The 18,948-nt window shown below is 55.5% G+C and overlaps 1 protein-coding gene across 2 annotated transcripts in view; it reads right to left on the reverse strand.

Annotated features, from left to right (window-relative positions):
- The window catches only part of IPO9 (importin 9), a 39,899-nt gene that overhangs the window by 13,049 nt on the left and 7,902 nt on the right, over positions 1 to 18,948 (reverse strand). For both annotated transcript variants that reach the window (XM_069545081.1, XM_069545082.1), the window contains exons 2-14: positions 16,749 to 16,810; positions 16,445 to 16,531; positions 15,568 to 15,769; positions 12,964 to 13,052; positions 12,249 to 12,335; positions 11,684 to 11,803; positions 11,477 to 11,577; positions 11,223 to 11,281; positions 10,514 to 10,665; positions 9,606 to 9,704; positions 8,452 to 8,558; positions 7,988 to 8,127; positions 5,708 to 5,867 (exon numbers count right to left, since the gene is read on the reverse strand). In XM_069545081.1, coding sequence (XP_069401182.1) covers positions 5,708 to 5,867; positions 7,988 to 8,127; positions 8,452 to 8,558; positions 9,606 to 9,704; positions 10,514 to 10,665; positions 11,223 to 11,281; positions 11,477 to 11,577; positions 11,684 to 11,803; positions 12,249 to 12,335; positions 12,964 to 13,052; positions 15,568 to 15,769; positions 16,445 to 16,531; positions 16,749 to 16,810 — 1,465 coding nt within the window. The remainder of the gene's footprint in view (positions 1 to 5,707; positions 5,868 to 7,987; positions 8,128 to 8,451; positions 8,559 to 9,605; positions 9,705 to 10,513; positions 10,666 to 11,222; positions 11,282 to 11,476; positions 11,578 to 11,683; positions 11,804 to 12,248; positions 12,336 to 12,963; positions 13,053 to 15,567; positions 15,770 to 16,444; positions 16,532 to 16,748; positions 16,811 to 18,948) is intronic.

Raw genomic sequence — 18,948 nt, forward strand, 5'->3', positions numbered from 1 at the left:
CTGCCTACGAATGTGCCGTCTAGGTCTGTCATAGCTTCTCTTTCAGCAGCAAGCGTCTTTTAATTTCACAGCTGCAATCACCGTCCACAGTGATTCTGAAGCCCAAGAAAATCAGTTTCCATTTTTCCCCCACCTACTTGCCATGAAGTGATGGGACTGGATGCCATGACTTTAAGTAAGCTTTCTGAATGTTAAGCTTTAAGCCCGCTTTTTCACTCTCCTCTTTCACCTTCAAGAGGCTCTTTAGTTCCTCTTCACTTTCTGCCATTAGGGTGGTGTCATCTGCGTATCTGAGGTTACTGCTATTTCTCTCAGCAGTCTTGATTCCAGTTTGTGACTCATCCAGCCTGGCATTTCGCATGGTGCACTCTGCATGTAAGTTAAATAAGCAGGGTGTAAGATAAGGTCCCGATTCCCAAATACCGTTTACTGCAGAGACCGCCCCCCCCGCGTGTGCTCTTGGCTCCTCTGCCACACAGCAGCTGACCTTAGAGCGCAGGGTCAGAGCCGGGCTCTCTATTCTGCTCCATGGACCTTTGTGTCTGCTTTTGATGCCAATACCACCCTACTTTGATTACTATCACTTTGTAATATAGTTTAAAATCAAGAACTGTGATACCAAACAAATTCTGGAATTGTTCTATTTATGTAAAAAATGCCACTGGAATTTTGAGCGGGACTACACTGGATCTGTAGGCTGTTTTCGGTAGTTTGGACATTTAAATAACGTTCATTATCTCAGTCTATGAACATGAAAAATCTATTAGTTTGTGCCTTCAATTTCTTTCCTCGATGTCTTACAGCTTTCTGTGTATAGATCTTTCATCTTGGTGGCTTATGTTTATTCTTACACATTTTATTGTTTTTGACACAACTATTTTTAAGTTTCTCTTTCTGACAGCTCACTATTACTTTCCTTTCTAACTGCTCTGCTCAGGAATTCGAGGACTATGCTGAGAAGGAGTGGTAAGAGCGGGTACCCTTACCTGTCCTTAAGAGGAAAAGCTTGCAGCCGCTCACTGCTGAGGCATTAGCTGGGGGTGTGCCACATATGGCCTTTCTACGTGCTTTGTTGAAAGCTTTTGTCATCAAAGGTACTGAATTTTGTCAAATGCTTTTTCTGCATCTATTGAGATATTCGCCTAGTTTAGTTTTTCATTCTGTTAAGTGGGTACTCGTTTATTCATTAGTTTCTGCTCGCTGAGCGCTTCGCGCCCCAGGAGTCAGCCCCGCTTGACGGCGGCGTGCCGCCCTTCCCCGCGCTGCCGGGCCGAGTCTGCTGGCGCTGCGCCGAGGCTCACGCTCGTCAGGCGCACCGGCCTGCTGTCTCCTCCTGCAGTGCCCTTGTTGTCAGGGAAACGCTGGCCTAGCAAAATGGGCCTGGAAAAGCTCCCCCCTCTTCAGTATTTGGACAGCGTCTGAGAAGGGCTGGTCTTCACTCCTCTTTGAACGTTTGCTGGAACTCCCCAGTGGAACCGTCTGGCCCTGGGCTTCTCCCATGGCAGGCTTCTCGTTACTGACTCACCCTCCTCATCACCTACCCGTCTGTTCAGATGTTCAAGCTCGTCATGGTCCAGGTCTGCTGGGCTGCGTGTCTCCAAGAGTCTATGCATCTATTCTGGTACCCGTTTGCTGGCAGGCACTTGCTCACAGCAGCCTCTCCGAGCCTTTGTCTCCCTGTGGTCTCAGCTGTGAAGTCTCCGGCCCCATCCCTGATCCGCACGAGTGCTCGCTCCCCTTTCCAGCCTAGCTGCGGCTTGCCAGCTTTGCTCGTCTCCTCAGGACGCCAGCTCTTACTCCGCCGCGCTCTTCCCATGCCTCTCCGGCCCCGCTCCTCGGTCACTGCTCGTCTTCCTCCTGCTGCCTCTGGGCTTGCACTGGTCTCTTTCAAGCTCCTGAGGGAGAGAGTGAGGCTGTTTTTCCTCCTTTGCTCTAATGCGAGTGTTTCCAGTCACGACCCTCCTCTGCCGCGGCTCCTGTCTCTGCGTCCTGCAAGTCTGGGCTCCAATGTGAGTGTTCCCGGTCGCGACCCTCCTCTGCCTCGGCCCCCGTCTCCGTCTCTCCGTCTCGCGAGTTCCGGCACGCTGCATCTCCGTTTTCACGTGCTTCTAGACATGTTTAGACTCTCTAATTATCCCTTTGACCCACAGCTTGTTCAGAAAAGTAGTTTGATTTCCATGTATCTGTGATTTTTCTAGCTTTCCTCCTATAACTAATTTCAAAAGTTTCCTCCACATGTGACTGGGAAAGACACTTGATATGATTTTCACCTTAGATTTACCAACCCTGGCGGCATGGCCTGTCCTGCAGCGTACCCCACGCACGCCTGGGAAGGAGGTAGGCTCAGCTGCTGCTGGATGAACTGCTCAGGAGGTCTGTTGGGTCCATCTGGGTGAAAGTGTAGTTTAGGTCCAATGTTCCATTACTGATTTTCTGTTTGGACAAAAAGTCCCACTGTAAAGGGGAGGGGGTATAAATCTGTTACTGTACTGCCGTCTCTCTCTCCTTTCGGGTTAGTATCTGCTGGGTATACTTCGGTGCTCCGACGGCAGAGGCACGTGAATCTGTGACTGTTCTATCTTCCTGATGAACCGACCCCCTTATAGCATAATGAGCTGTTTCATGTCACAGCTTCTGGATTAAAGCCCACTTGCTGACAGAAGCACAGGCATTCTCACTCTCTTCTGGCTTCTATTCAACACGGAGTCTCTTTTCTCCATCCTTTACTTTGAGCCTGCGTGTCTTAAGACCTGTAGCCTCAACTGGTTCTTTCTTCCAATCATTCAGCTAATTTGACTTTTAATTGGAGAATTTAGTCCGTTTATATTTAAGATAACTTTTGGTAAGTAAGCCCCGTTTACTAATCGCTGCTTGCTGGCTCTCCTGCGGCCTGCTCCCCACTGCCCCTCTGGCTGTGTTCCTCTGTGAATGGTGATCTTCCATAGAGAAACGCTTTCCTTCTTTTCTCTTTACTGTTTGTGCGTCAATCACAGACTTTTGCTTTGTGGTCACCATAAGGCATTTTACAGATATAAAGAAACTCCACTCCTTCGCTCCCATCACTGACGTCTCTGGTATCACAGTTCAGTCCCTTTTATGCTGTGCATTCGTTATAATGAGGGCCCCCTGGTGGCTCACACCGGAAAGCCTATAATGAGGGAGACCTGGGTTCATTTAGCTGGTTATTTATGACACTTTGATCTTTCACCCTTTATACTGGAGTCAGGTGGTTAATACTATCACATCACAGTATTAGAGTATTCTGAATCAATAATATACTTACCTGCAGCAATATATTATATGTTTTCACGTTAGTAATATGCATCTTTTCATTTCAGCGGGGAGAATTTCCAGTGTTTCTTGCAAGGCAGGCCTAGCACTGAAGAGCTCCTTCAGCTCTGTCTGTCTTAGAAAGCCTTGATCCAGTCCTCACTTCTGAAGGAGAGCTTTGCTAGGTAAAGTATTCTTGGTTGGCCATTTTTCATTCAGCACCTAGAATGTATCATCCCACTGTCTGAGGACTTGTCTGATCATCGCCCAGAAAGGGTTCGGCAGGGCAAAGTCTGGATGGCTCCTTCCAGCTGGTTTACAGACTGTGTGATGTCCCTCGAGTTGCTCCCTCCCGACCACTGAACTTGCACAGTGAGACAGCCTGGTGGCTGCACTGTCTCCATCAGCCACACGTTTACAAACAGGCAGACTCGTTCACGGAGAAGGTGACGGCACCCCACTCCAGCGCTCTTGCCTGGAAAATCCCATGGACAGAGGAGCCTGGTGGGCTGCAGCCCACGGGGTTGCGAAGACTCGGACACGCCGGAGCGACTTCCCTTTCCCTTGGCCCGCAAAGTTTCTGCTGAGAAGCCTGGTGCCAGCCTTACAGGGGCTTCCTTCTACGAGAAAAAGGTTTTCGCCTCATGATGCTTTGAAACTTCTGTCTTTGATTTTAGATAGTTTTATTATACTGTGTCTTGAAGATCACCGTGGACTGAAATTTTGGGGTGAAGTATATTAGCTTTATGACTAGGAGGCACAAATCTCCCCTCAGATTTGGGAAGTTCCCATGCAGTATTTCTTTAAAAAGGTTTCTTCCTTTTCTTCTGGGACTCCAGTTAATCTACTCTTTCTCCTAAAGGTGCCACTGGGCTCACACCTCTTCCCTGTTTTCACTCTCTACTCCCGGTCATCCTCTGACTGGGCAGTTCCGCAAGGCCCCACCTTCTACTGTGCAGGCTCCCACCCGACTCCCTCTGCTCCTGATGCTCTCTGTGGTGCTTTGCGTGTTATTTCCCGCACCCTTCAGCTCCAGAAGCCATTCGCTGCTTCACGACTGCTCTCTCTGGGCTGAGTCTCTCATTCCGTCTGCTGGTTGTTTTTCTAATTTCATGAAGCTGTGTTCTGTGCTTTCCTGCAGCTAACCGAGCTGCTTAAAATGACTGCTCTGAACGCTCTATCAGATGAATGCAGGTCTCCATGCCTCTGGGGTTGGTCACTGGGAAACTGCTGTTTCTTTCCTGACGCCACGTTTTCTTGGCTTTTCAGGCTCCTTTATGTCTTCGTTGCAGTCTTCGCATCAGAAGCAGCAGTCAGCTCCTGCAGGCTGCAGTGACCAGCCTCTTACAAGTGTCCAGTCTTAAACTGTTCACCCCAGTGCCGGGCTGGAGCACCTCCACTGGGCTGTGGACGTCGGCAAAGGCTCCCTCATCTGTGGGCAGCTGTCTCAGTCAGCGTTCTCCAGGACTTCCAGGACCACTTGCTCGATCCAGAGCTGGGACAGCCTGTGCTCCTATAACCTGACACACAGGTCAGTGAGGTCCCCCCCGGCTGCCCGGTGTTCGGTGATGATGACAGAGCCAAGTCAAATGGGGCCACAGCCGGGGCTGGTGGGCAAGTCAGCAGTCAGGATGTGAGCCTGTCTTCTCAAAACAGCGCGCTTGTCCTCAGGAGGCTCTGCACTTGGACAGATGCCAAACTGCGGGTGCAGGAGGGATGAGAGCAAGAGCCCCTTGTCCGGAGTCCCCTGACAGCCTGCACCCTAGTGCCCTCTGAGGACACACGATGCCCAGTGCCTCAATCTGCTTCAGGAGGTCAGGGGGCAGGGCAGGTGGGTGGAGAGAAACTCTGTGTTTTTAGGGTTTCAAGCAATTCTTAAGACTCAACTGAGGCTCTTAGGTTTGGACTTGAAAATACCCCTGCAAACACCAATGCCTCTCTGGTCTGCGGCGGCAGCGGGGGGGGGGGGGGGCGGTGCACCAATAAAGGGCTACCTGAGCCACGAGCTATGAGAAAGATGCAAAACTGGGGAGAACACACGCAGCTCCCAGGCCATGTTATCCCAAGTTTGGTTTCCAGCACAGATACCATCAGTCAAGCAGGCGGGCTGGGCTCTCGGCCCACTTTTATGCTATGCTCCATCACTGTGCAGCCCCAGGCCAAGTCAGGTCTCTCTCAGAGCCCAGGTTCGCCCCCTCTGTGGGGGAGGGAGCTGTCCAGATGGTCCCAGAACTGGACTGATTTGAAAAGTAAAGAGGAGGAAAACAGGACACATCTGGGACTCGCAGAAGCCCTGTCCTGCTGACATTCACTCTGCAGGAGATCTCCGTCAGAAACCTCCGAGCAGCACAGTGAGCTGGGCGGCTGCTGTTTGGGGTGTCTGCCCTGAGCGACTTCCTCTTAGACAAGGCTGCTTGCTCTGAGAAGGCGTACTCACCCCCAGATGGCTCTCACTGCGGAGATTCGAACTGATGGGGGCTGTGTCTCATGAAGACCACTAACCGTTGCCTGAAGAAACTGCTGGATCAACTCGGGGGACATAGCAACAGTAAAGCGGCTGGCAGCCCAGAGGGCCCGGCCCAGGAGGAAAGGAGACACTGGGAAGGAGAGAGAGCAGTCAGGGGCAGGACACGGCACACTCCAGCTGCTCGCCCCTCCTCCCAACCCCACGCCTCGGCGTGCTGCGACAGGTGGGCACCACCTCACACACACACAGCTGGTGGACAGGAGGAGCGAGACTGCGAAAGAAGCAAACGTGTGGCCTATGGCACAGAGCCTAAAGCAGTTTCCCAGATTCCCAAGGCACATTCTGAACGTTCCTAGACTGAAAGAGACATCCCAGCCCTGTCCCCGCCCCAGCCCTCGCCATTCCTCACGCACTGCTAACCAGCTCTCTGGAAGCTTCCCCACGGCCAGCCTTCCCCTACTCTTGGACCACTGCTGGAATATTACAAATTACATCTCTGTCATTCTCTTATTTAAAATGTCAATAAATTCCACAGCTTACCAAATAAAGTCCCTTGGATCAGTGCCTCTGGCATCACCTCCAATTCCCCTCTGTGCCTCCAAACTCAGGCACGCAGCCCACCCTAGGAAGCTGCCATCTTTCGTTGCCATTTCTGTGCTTGGCCTTTAAGCCGACACACTCACCTCTCCTTGTATTATTTAAACGATCTCTTGGGCTGAAGTAATCCTAACTGTCTCCGTGCCACTTTAATCTTACGTCATCAGCTTTCTAACATGGACTATACATACGTATTCAGATATATTTATACTGATATTCCAGCCACTGGGATAAGGATTACTATGCCCTGCCTGTTATTAAGATGTTTGAGAATAGAGACTATGCCTATTTAGCTGTGACAGGGCTTAACCTTCTTACCTGTACAATAAATATTAGTTGATGGGACCTAGTCAACAGAACCTAGCAAACTGTGCCAGATAATTATGTGATAAATCACAGAACGGAGAGTAACAGTTCTCAAAAGAGGGTCCAGCAAGTCCTGGAAGTTACAAGTGAAACGTCTTCGCAGCAAAACTACGACAACGCTGTTTCAGTCTCACTCCGTCACACACAGTGCTTTCCAAAGGTTCCACGGCACGCCACCACTGCTCTGACAGCCAGTGGGACGATGCCTGCAGTTCTTATGCTCTGAGAGCGTCTCAGGCTTAATTTCTAGCATATTAGACACTGCTACACGTGACAAAAAAATCTCCTTGGGGCCACTGATAATTTCTAAAGGCGTAAAAGGGTCCCGAGACCACAAAAAGTTTGAGAATGGCTTCTATAGAAAAGCTTTGCTAGAAATTCTGGAAAAAATATGCCGGTGGGTGTGAGAAATTCCAGCAGTCATCAACATGTAATCACACTGCGTGCATCAGGGGCCAGGCGCTGCGGGGCGGAAGGTGCGTGACAAGGCTTCCACCCGCACACGCTGCGCATTCCAGCAGAAGAGAGAAGAGCATCCGCCAAGCACAGCAGGCTGCACGCGTGTGACTGTGGAAGAGAAGGAGCACCCTCAGCGGGTCTGAGACCACGACACTCAACTGCCTGGTTCCCTGACCTGTGACTCAGAATGAGAGCTGGCCTGACGACGTCATTAGGGATAGAGGAGGCTCTCCAGTGGCCTAAGCTGCCCAAAGGGCTAACTCAGGACAAGGACACAGGACAGGGGACTGGCACGGCAGGAGCAATGTGAGGGCCCCACGACCTAGGCTCAGAGAGGAAGCAGAGACAGAGCTGGGGCCTGGCCTCAGGATGCCGCTGTCCCGCAGCCACAGCCCTGTGCCGTGAGGAATGGGCTCCACGCAGTCGAGGCGATTACTTCTAAGGCTAGCAGTGACCCCGAACGTGGGAGCAGAGCCCTTTAATTATCTAGTTAGAATAGTTTCAGAGAGAACAGACGACTGGAGAAACCTGATGGGAAGCAAGAGCGAGGGTGAGCCTGACACAGGCTGCCCGAGGGCACAGGGGGCTCTGCGCCTACAGCTCCGGCCAGAGCGCTCCCTGCACAGCAGCCACACCTGCGTCCTGTTCAGACGCCAACCACCACCCCGGGCAGTGGGCATGAACACAGGGGCAGACGTGGGCGAATGGCAGGAAGAGTGAGCAATGAGGCCACCCCAGCTTCAGGCTGCAAGAAGAATTCCACCCCAAGGTTTACCTGAGGGAACAACAGAGCTGAAGCCCCCCACACCCTGCCGCGCTGAAACACACCTGAGAGGCTGAGGTCTGCGAGGACGACGCCGGTCAGGAAGCCGTGCATGTCGAAGGGGACCCTGCCGCTCTTCACGCTGTCGGTGACGGCGGTCTTCACCGAGCCGAGGGCCAGCATGCAGGCCTCGTGGACCTTCCACCTGCCAAAGGGGCCCCACCGCCAAAGACAGGCACAAGCACTTGAGGGAAAGGCGCTTCAGCAGGCCTGACCCTGGAGGGCGCCGAGCTACTGTTCCAACCCAAGCCTGTATCCTGAAACAGTGTAACTTAACAGTAACAGGCTTTTCTAACTAAAAGCAAAGCAGAAGCCCCTCCTTCCCAGGCTTTTTAAAAAGGGATGAAATAAAAGCGCTGAACCTTTTTCAGGAAAAACTGCTTTAGAACAGGTGATCCAAAGCCAGGGTGCCTGCCCTCACCCGACTCCCAGAGGGTGCCCCCACGAGGCCGCCCGCCGACCCCCTCACCAGTGCTCGGCGCCGCTGCTCTTGCTCTGCTCAGCCTCCTGTAAGTGCCGAGCAGCCGCAGCAGCCAGGGCGGCCGCGCTCTCATTCTGGAAATCAGAGGCCACAGCCTAGGATGAGAGGAGAGGTGCCAACAAATATTTCTGTGCAAATTAAAACCATAAACTGCACTGCTGTGCACGTGGCCAGCGTGCTCAGATGCATTCATAATGCAATCCTGAGCTGCACGAAGGTCTCTAAGTTGCAGCAGCGCCCGTCTCTCTGCAGAGGCCGAGCTCTCTAAAGCTTACAGAATGGACGGCTTCCCATGGCTACATTCTGTAGAGCATCAGGGGTCGGTGAGAGACACAGCTGTGGCCGGCAACGGACCAGGTATTTATCTCTGGGAGGTCAACTTGGAAAAGCAAGGCTAATCTACTAAGTGACATGCCGTGGCCTTCCTGAGGTGCCTCAGAAACACCAAAGGACAACAGACTGCCCACCAACCGTGAAACGGGAATAAGTGTATCACCAGACAGGCAGCAGCTCCTCCACAGACCTCAGGCTAGAGACAGCTCTGTGCTCCGGTCAGAGCCAGAGGAGACAGGCAGCCGCCGGGATGCTCACGTAGCAGCAATCGCAGCGCTTCAAATCTGCCAGCCTCTAGTCCATGCTCCACACAGACCCTTGCTGAAGACTGAGCTAAACCGAAGAGCTCCTGATTCAAATACCCTCTCCCATTAGACCACCACGCTCCGTACAATTCTTACATCAGTATTGGCATGTAAATCAGAACTAGACCAAGCACTTTAAAATTCCTGCGTATCAGACTTCACTTGAGATGCTCCTGTTAGTCGCTCAGTCACCTCCGAGTCTTTGTGACCCCATGGACTGTGGCCCACCAAGCTCCTCTGTCCCTGGAATTCTCCAGGCAAGAAGACTGGAGTGGGTTGCCATTCCCTTCTCAGGGGATCTTCCTGACCAAGGGATTGAACCCAGGCCTCCTGAGGGGTTGCAGGCAGATTCTTTACCATCTGAGCTACTCTGCTACCTGCCCCAGTCTAAGGTAAAGCTGCCCAAGACCAGTGCTGAGCTAAGCCTCGAGGGAGGCCCAGAACCAAGAGGAGAAGCGGCTGCCGTCAGGACCCCGGTGAGCGGGGTGTTGGGGCAGCCCTCACCAGCAGCAGGTCCTGGGCCGCGATCCTGACGGTGTAGGAGAAGGTATCGTCGTCCTCGTCTTCCACAAACTGCTGGGGGTTGGCGGTCCACACTTTGATCTGAAAGGACGATGCAGTCAGCTCTCTGTGAGGCTGGCCCCCCCCCCCCACACAGGAAGATTCCAACCTTCTGTTTTTATCTTGAAGAGAACGCTACTCTTTCTGACGCAGAGAAGCAAACCCTTCACCAAGCCGCGCCGCTGAGGCCGCTGCAGAAGGCGGCTGGCTGCCAGCCGGCTGCGGCCCCGACGGACCCGTTCGCTGAGTCTAGGAGGCCTGACGGGGGTCTGACGTGAGAGCCACGCCAGTTCCTAGGACGCAGTGCAGGCATGACCGCGTTTCTAAGGCCCTCTTCTGGTCTAGTGACTCTCTGACCAGGCCAAGGATCTGAATGCTGTGTCTCACGATCTACAGAGAGAGGCCAGGCTCTTCCTGCTATCGCGCCCTTGGCTGGGGTCCCCTGTAGATGCCAAAGTGGGAGCATTCTACAAGTCCACCTACCTACCACAGAAGCTGATAAACCCCAGCACCCAGGTACTCGGCAAGATGCCGCGAACGGAAGTCACAGCTTTCCTAGAGCTTCCGGTCATGGTGCTCTTCAGGGGCCAGCTTTCAGAAATGAGCCGCGCCTGAGCGAGACGCCACACTCGGGCTCACGGGCGCGCCGCTCCCCACACTCGGGCTCACGGGCGCGCCGCTCAGTGACTCCACCACCCCACACTCGGGCTCACGGGCGCGCCGCTCAGTGACTCCACCACCCCACACTCGGGCTCACGGGCGCGCCGCTCCCCACACTCGGGCTCACGGGCGCGCTGCTCAGCGGCTCTGAGACCCCACACTCGGGCTCGGCGGCCCCGCCGCGCAGGTACCTGCTCCTCAGTGATCTGCATGTACAGAATAACGTAGTAGATCAGCTCGGGCAAGGCCTTCTTGACGGTGCTTTTGAATTTGCTGTTTTCCAGGAGAGCGTGGACAAACTCAAAAATGCTGAAGACGAGGTTTTCAAAGCCCAGGACTTCACCTACAGAAAGTACGCGAGAGAAGCTCTTAGTGACAAGGAGACAGAAGGAAGCCCAGATGCCGGGAAGGAACTACACGCGCTGTGCGCGTTAGGGGTCGGCTACAGCACTCGCTGATGCTGCTGCTTCAGGGAACAGAAGAGGGCCCGAGGACGGGGTACTAAGCACTCTTGAGTGTCTCCAGCAGAAGAACCAGGGAGCTCCCTGGGGGCCCAGTGGTTAGGACTTTGGGCTTTCCATGCTGAGGGCCTGGGTTCAATCCCTGGTTGGGGAATTAAGATCCTGCAAGTCACGCAGTGCAACCAAAAGAAAGAAAGAAGAATCTGAAGCACTGAATACATTTTCCACTGAGAAATTCCATGACTTCATAAGACTTATGCAATGCTGACGAGGAACAGATTACGGATTTTCCGTTTCTGCTTCCCCACATCTAATCCACTGACAGGAAACTCAGTGAGAACACTCTCAAGAGAGCAAAGCCTCTAATTTCCTGCCTTCGTCTTGGCTCTCCCTGGCTCCCTTCTCCACCACGAGGTCTGCGACCAAATGCGCTACGCACCGTCGGAGTCCACAGGGTCCTCCACTTCCTCTGTGTAATTGACTTCTGTCCTCACATAAGTATGATGAAGAGTAAAGAAACAGAACCTGCAGCCGCTCTGCACACACGCTAGCTACACGCTAAAGGGGGCGTGACACACTCCAACACCGCGAGCAGACGCTCTAAGCAAGCGGAGCCGCGGGAGCGTGAGGCCCGAGGCGCCGGACGCCCAGCCACGGGGGCGGCCGGCCCCTGCCCTCTCCCGGAAAGGATATAAGGCTGCGCTCTCCGTCAGGGTGTTCCAAACAATGGGCAGGATCTGCTGCATGGAGGACGCCATGTGCTTTGGGAAGTTCTTCACCAGGGCCGTCACTGCCTGAGGAGCCACAGGGAAAGCCAAGAGGTGCAGGTGACGTGGGAGCAGAGTTCCTGAGGCCAGACCACCCTGCAGACTCCCAGCACCCCCAGCAGAAAGCACGCACCTTCAGGACCTCCATCTTGAACCCGCTGTCGGACGCGGGGCCGTCTGGGACCTGCAGGGCCTGGACGAAGGCCTCTGTGAACTGCTGCACCACAGGGAGGATCAGGACCCTGGCCGCGCCCTGAGGGCAGAGGCCGGGGTCAGCCCTGGGCTCAGCCTGCATCTGCAGCGCCCAGGCAGGCGGCGCCTCCGGACCCTCCAGGCTCAGGCCCCAGTCAGCAGGGTGTGGCCAAAAGGTCACTGGAGGCGTCCCCAGGGCCTGCCGTGTCCTTATTCAACACTGGCGGCTCCTCACCAGGAGCGTCTTCAAACCACTCCTGACCCCAGGGACTGGTGTTTCTTAGCTGGGCAGGTCCCACACAGGAGGCAGTGAAGGAGCAATAGAGCCCTGGGTGCCGGCTGTGCGAAAACGATGCAGGACAAGGCACCAGGGAAAGACAGACTCAAACGAAAGGAGGCCCAGCTGCACGCGGACGCTCGCTGCATCAAAGGCACGGCTGCCGTGCGCCCAACACATCCCGCCAGAGCGCAGGGCAGGCCAGCGACCGCGGCGGAGGCGCGCTCACCTTCTCCAGCTCCTCCATGTTGCAGACCATGTGGGCACAGGTGGTGAAGATCTCCACGGCTCGGGAGCGGGTTCGGACCCCATACACCTGGGAGCGAGTCACAGGGGGGCCGTGAGGCTGATGTGCGTGCACGTGTGACTCAGCTGTGGCCACTCGACCCTGACACGGGGCTGGATCCCGAGAGACAAGAAATGTCCACCACTCCTGTCCAGGGGACAGATTTATTTAACCCACAGAATAAAAGGCAGCACAATGTGGGAACTTACTAGCGGCAGCCTTGTATTCAGGCCTCTGTGGGCTAATCTGACTGGACTCACGAAGCTGGGTTCACCTTGGAACCCCAGCACAGTCTGTGCAGTGCTTTCAGAACGCAGCCCCTGGCTCGGGACGGGGAGGAGCAGCAAGGCTGGAACATCCCCCAGCGGGCAGTCACCAGCCCAGCACACACAGCAAGGCCCGTGCTGAGGAGCACAGGAGGCTGTGCCCGGCACGCAGCGAAGGGGACAGGCGGGGGGGGGCGGCCCCACGGTGGCAGCCTGGAGCTCCAGCAGCCCCTCTGCTCTCCCCAGAGGCCTGGCCTCCCAGTCGCAAGGGAAGGGGCCGAGGCTCATTGGACGCAGCCCTCGGTCAGCCCTCGTCTTCAGGTCTGGGATCAGCAGCAGACTCGACAGGCTCCCGAGAGGCAGGGCCGCTCTCGGCCACGCAGAGCCCCTACCTCGGCCATGGTGAAGATCCTGTACATCTCTGGGAGGATCACAGGCGCAACCAAGGGCATCTGCGTGTCGGTGACTTCCCGTGTGAATTCTGCAGAGAAGAAAGCAGGCAGTAAAAACCACACTGCCTTATAAAGGCATTCAGGGGACCACTGCTGGCCTGCTTCAGGGGCGTGCAGGGAGAGGCGCTGGCCGGGAGCCCTATCCTGGGGCAGGAAAGCAGCGTGGAGCATCTGCGAGACGGAAAGGGAGCACTGCAGGGGAAGGCATGCACGCGCGACTGTGGGGAGCGCCAGGCCACGGAGGGGACCCTGGGCTCGGCCTGGCCTGCGCCCTGTGCCGGCACCCGGGGGCGCCCGGGGGCGCCTCCCCGGGTTCTGCCTTCAGCACCTGGCCCCGGAAGCCGCCGTGACGCAGGTGAGAAAGCCTGGGGGACACCAGGCTCCCACTCCGGCCTGCCCATGGGGACGGCGTCCGCTGACCAAGGTCAGGCTGCTGCTCAAAGGAAGAGCAAGGGGCCGCTACCCCGCCAGTCTGGCCGTCGAACCAGACTTTCCCTTCACATCCAAAGCCTCACGAGGCACCGAGGCAGCAAGCTGAGATCTGAAATGCATCACTGACTGTGAAACACAGGACCCAAGCCCGCGTCCGCTCGCTCGCCTGCTGCTTAACCAGCCGCATTTTGTACTCTGACACTCATCTTCCAATCTACAACCCTTCACATAATTAAGTCCAAATCAAGCTTTCCCAGGGCACTCATCAAGTCAGAGCAAGTGCAGGACGCCAGCAGCTGCGTCCCCACAGCGCTATGAGGTGGAAGACACGGCCCAGGCCTGTGTGTCAGCAGCCTTGGCGTGACAGCTGGCCTGCGCTGCCTCCCCACCGTTGGCCTTGGTTCTCGTGGACGAACGGTGAGTCTAATAGGAAGCCTCGCTAAACAGGCAGACAGGAGCAGGGCCTTGAACAGCCCCGACGAGCCCCTTCTCCTCCTGGCCTCCTGCCCACCCACACCACCCTGCGCCCTGCACGCGCGCCTTAGTGGCCCCCAGAGCGTGGTCCAGCCTCACGGAGCAGCTCCCTGGTGTGAGGTGGCTGCTCTCCACCCACGTCCGCGGCCTCCAGCACAGGAGCACACCCTGCCAGCTCCTTCCCTGCGGCCGAGTGCAGTCATCTCACTGAATAGACTCCGCTAGTCACACACAGCAAGGGCTCTGCAGCAAGACAGCTCTGGGGACACAGGCAACCACCTTCTCCTCCAGGTTTCACGAGGAGCAGCTAAACTTTGTGTTGGAGACAGGGGAGGAGCAGGCTTCCTCTCCTTAGCGGAAAATAGACCTGTTAATTGATATTTTGGCATCATGAGGCTGTTGAGTAAAGAATCCTAGAAGGCTCACTCCACAGAAGGGTATGAGAGGTCTCCTGAGAAGTAAGCCACACAGAGAAGCAGAGCCGTGGGCAGGGAAGCGGGAGTCTGAGCAGAGAGCGGGCGATTTTCCCAGCGGGTGGCGGTGCGTGCCACGAGCTCGTGTCCCAGGCGATCGACACAGGTGCACCCAGCTGGGCGGCGTGACAGGGCGGGGGGATGGGAGGGGGGCATGACACAAAGCGAGAGGAGGGACTGCTCTCGGACACAGGACCGGCGGCTGCTGCGGTGGCCCGGCCGCAGCGCGTGTCCGGCTCTCTCCAACCCCATGGGCTGCACTGCTGCAGGCTTCCCCGTCCTTCACCGCCTCCGGAGCTTGCGCAAACTCAGTGCTAGATGAACTCGCTAGATTGGGCCCCGACGCCAAGTTTAATAAAGCAAAACCCGTAGAAACGCCATTCCTAACTAGGTAAGAATACATGTCAGGTGAGATGGCAAATCACGGAGAAGGAGAAAAGATATGAAAACCTGCATAAAGAGAGGGGACACGCCAACATCCAGCGGCTAAGGTCCACGCAAGGATTCCCTGAAAGCAGAGCAGAGGCGGCGGGAGGGAGCAGGGCAGGATCTGCAGAGGCAGGGCCTCTGGCCGTGGGCAGGTTGGGGGCGTAACAGCAGGCCTCTGAGCGACTGACAGGCTACCCGTGCTCAGAAGAGCTCCGCACCGAACCTCTCGGGACTAAAAGCTCAAGTATTTTTCTCAACTGCTCACACCAAAGATTACACACTTCCTAAGCTGGCCAAGTGAAGGTCCTGACCACATCGTGTGGCTCTTTTTATCTTCTTTCTACATTCCCAGAAAAATGACTTGATTACTCTTATCTTCGCATCGAACTACGTAGAAAACACTGTGCGATGATGACGATGATCACAACAGCTACAATCTCTCGCAGACCTGCCGTACCGGCGCAGGACAGCTCACCGAGACGAGCTCGCCGAAGCCACGAGACGCCCCCGCCAGGTGGACAGTACCATCACCCCAACTTTACACACCAGGACAACTCAGGTTCAAGAGGCGAGCAGGTCGGGTCAAGGGAGGCCGGACTGTGAACTGCAGTCTGCATGCCGGACTGCCACGCGCGGCCCTCTCCTGAGAGGGAGGGTCCCTGACGCGGGCAGGCAGCGTCAAAGTGAGAGCCGGGCGGAATGGGGGGCGCGTGGGGCCAGGGTGTGGCGCCCGTACCTGTCAGCACCCGCATGGCACCGTGGACGGCGTTCACGTCTCCGCTCACCAGCATCCCCATGAGCAGGTTGAAGAGCTGTGGCCAGGCCTCGGGCCAGTCCCAGTGTGCGATGGCTGACACCGCGTAGGCCACGCTGGAGCGCACCTTGCTTATGGATTCCCTCAGGCCGCTGGGCAACAGTTCCCGGATGACGACCTTTGCCTGGAGAGGAGAGAAGCCTGCCTGCGTGAGACGGGGTGTGAGAGCGTGGGCGGTCACTGCCCAGCTCACGTGCTGGAAGAGCAACGTGGGCAGGGTGCTGTGCACCTGTGCAGAGGTCCGCAACACTGCACCCCAAGCCACCCACGGCCCCACACTCACGCTGTCCACGACAGGAACCACCAGGCACACAGGCCATTTAAAGCAGTGAAAACTAGGCGAGATTGGAAGCCGAGCTTGTCGGCCGCCTGAGCCCCATCTGAGGCACTCGGCACCACGCGCGGAGAGCAGCTGTCCCAGACGGCGCAGGCGTGGAGCACTCCCACTGCGGCAAGTTCCAAAGGGCCTCAGACCTCGGAACGCCATGGGGCCCCAGGACGGGTGCATAGCACCCAACCAGGGAGGAGCGCTGCCTCAGGCAACCCGCAAACAATTCTCTGAAGCTGGGATTTTAGATATTTAGGAAACTGAACCTCAGAAGTTAAAATACTTTCACAACATTTTGTAGCTAGTAAGAGGCAGGCTGGCATGTGAACCAAGTCTGCCTGGCACCCGAGCTCTCTTTTCTGCAGCACGCTGCCCAGAATGGCAGCCGCCAACCACTCCATCCCCTTCTGCCCAGGCTGCTACGAGGACCTCTGACCTCCACAGCAAGACAGGCCGAGTGTCTCTCCTCACCCTTTCTGTGGTCTCAGGAGGCCTGAACTTCTCCGACTGGGCACACCAGTGGGTCTCCACGTACTGTTTCAGGATGACTGACGCCAGCTGTGAAGGAAACGAGCCAGGTGGGAGAGCAAAGAAAGCCTTTCTTCACACACACACCTACACACAGGGCCTGACACATCCATCTGAACTGTCCAAGTCTGGAGCAAACTCAAAGTTATTTATAAGCTGGCCTTGCCCTTCCGCTTTCCCATAAGAACGTTTCACCACCAAGTAGAGAGAACTTACTTATAAACGGGGCCAGTCAGTCTTGACTTACCTGACGGATCGCCAGTGCCCCGTGGGGATCGACGGTCAACTCTGCCAGGTGGACACCGAATTCTGGAAGAGAAAATCCCACTGTGAGCCTAAGGGCACCCCGGAAAGCCACGGCGGTTTACTGAGCTCTAACCCTGATGCCAACAAGACGACCTCAGAGAAGAGCCTGGTTTGGTGCCTCCAAAGGTGCTGGTGACTAACTCCTCCAAGAAAGAGGAACAGGGAGCCTGCAGCGTGGGGCTGCTCGTGCGGACAGTCCCAGCACCTCTCACTTGCCCCGTCACTGCACGCCGTCGTGTCCTTCAAAGTGGCGATAAAGTGTCTAACCGTGTCTAATTGAAAACTGGTGCTACCTAACGCCAAGGAAAACTTAAAAGCTGAGACTCCGGGAGCTGCCCAGATCTACGCCATCAGGGAAGAGATGATTAAGTCTAAGGAAATATGGTCTTAACAGGCTTAGTCCTAAAAACACAACCATTACAAGCCAACAGTTTCTAACAGCAACATACGCAGTAATTTCAAAACGCATACTGGGGGCTTCCTTGGTGGTGCTGTGGGTAAGAACCCGCCTCTCCACACAGGGGACATGGTCCGGATCCCCGGTCTAAGGACCCCACATGCCACGGGGCAGTGAAGCCCGTGCTCCCCAACGAGATGCCACTGCAACGAGAAGTTTGAGCACCACAACCAGGAAGGCCATGTGGCTACGGAGACCCAGCACACGCGTGCGCACACACGCACACACACATATGGGGGAGGCTGCCACGCTCACTCCCAAATTAAAATTCAGATCCTTCAATGCGATCCCTGTCAAAATTCTGATGACTGTCCTGTAGAGATACAAAAACCCATCCTAAATTTCATATGGAATCTCAAGGGATCCCAAATAGCCAAAACAATCTTGAAAAAGAAGGCCTGCACTGGAGGACTCACACTCCCCAATTTCAAAACGCACTGCAGATCCGCAGCAATCAACAGTGCGGCACTGGCAGAGACAGCCCCCCAGACCAGCAGGGCAGCCGCTCGACGCGCCGAGAGCAGCCTGCGCAGCAGTGGGCGCCAGGACCACTGGGCACCCACGTGCGGGAGGACTGCCTGACCCTCGGCTCGCACCAGACACAGCAATTAGCTCAGAATGGCTCAGGAACAGGGGCACGTGGGGTCTTAGTTCGCCAAGCAGGGGCTGAGCACAGGCCCCCTGTATTGGGAGCGCAGAGTGTCAACCAATGGACCGCCAGAGTCTCCTTGTCTGGGAAAGCCTTAACTCTTCAGCTTTCAAGATGAGCTTAGTGGGTAATATATTTTCTATGATCACGTTAAGTACTTCACTCCTCTTCTCTCCTGTTGTATGGTTTCTGAAGAGCCATCCAATGTAACTGTTAACTCTTGTTCCTCCACAAATAAGGTACTCTTTTCCTCTGACTCCTTTTAAGATCGTCTCTCTCTCGGTTTTCTCCAGTTTGAACATGCTAGGCACAGCTGTACTTTAGGCTTGCTGGTCCTAACGTTTGTCAAATTAAAATTTCAAGGTCGAGTTTGTCAACCTTTTGCTGCCTTTGGGTGTGAGCTGTGATTAGGAAGCCTTTCTTTACGCCAAAGATGAAGAAAAATTCGCCCATACGCCCCTCTACAATTTTTGTGGTTTCTTTTTAAACATTTAGATTCCGAATCCCTCTGCCGCTGACAGTCTGTGCGGTGCGGGAACTGGTCTGACCTCGAGCGGCGCCCCCGCAGCGGGCCCAGCACCTTTCCTGAAGGCGTGTCCTTCCCGCAGTGGCTGAGGCGCCGCCTGCACCAACACTAACCTTCCAGTCGCTTGCCCCTAGGCCTCTGTCTTACCCCGCATTCTGTTTGTCTGTGTGCCAGCGCCGTGCGCCTGTGTCGATTATAGAGGCTTCAGGTGAAGCGTCTGTGGGAACTGACTCCTCTTCCGTTTGCCGCTTTTGGGGTTTGGGGAGCTATTCCTTCCAAGCTTCCTTTCCGGTGACCTTCAGAATCGGCCGGTCCCATCCGTCCACGCCGGCCTGGAGCCCTTTCGGGACGGTTAATGCTGCCCGATAGCTTCCCGAAGAGCTTCTGTTCATTTCACTCCTGGGCACTCAATCTTTTTGTCGCTCTTGTAAAGGCCTTAAAACACCAAAACCACTGCCACAGCCTCTAGCCTTTTACTGTTTGCCTGTGTGAAGGCTACTGATTCTGTG

This window comes from Ovis canadensis, chromosome 12 (assembly GCF_042477335.2).
Source record: "Ovis canadensis isolate MfBH-ARS-UI-01 breed Bighorn chromosome 12, ARS-UI_OviCan_v2, whole genome shotgun sequence".
Taxonomy (NCBI): Eukaryota; Metazoa; Chordata; class Mammalia; order Artiodactyla; family Bovidae; genus Ovis; species Ovis canadensis.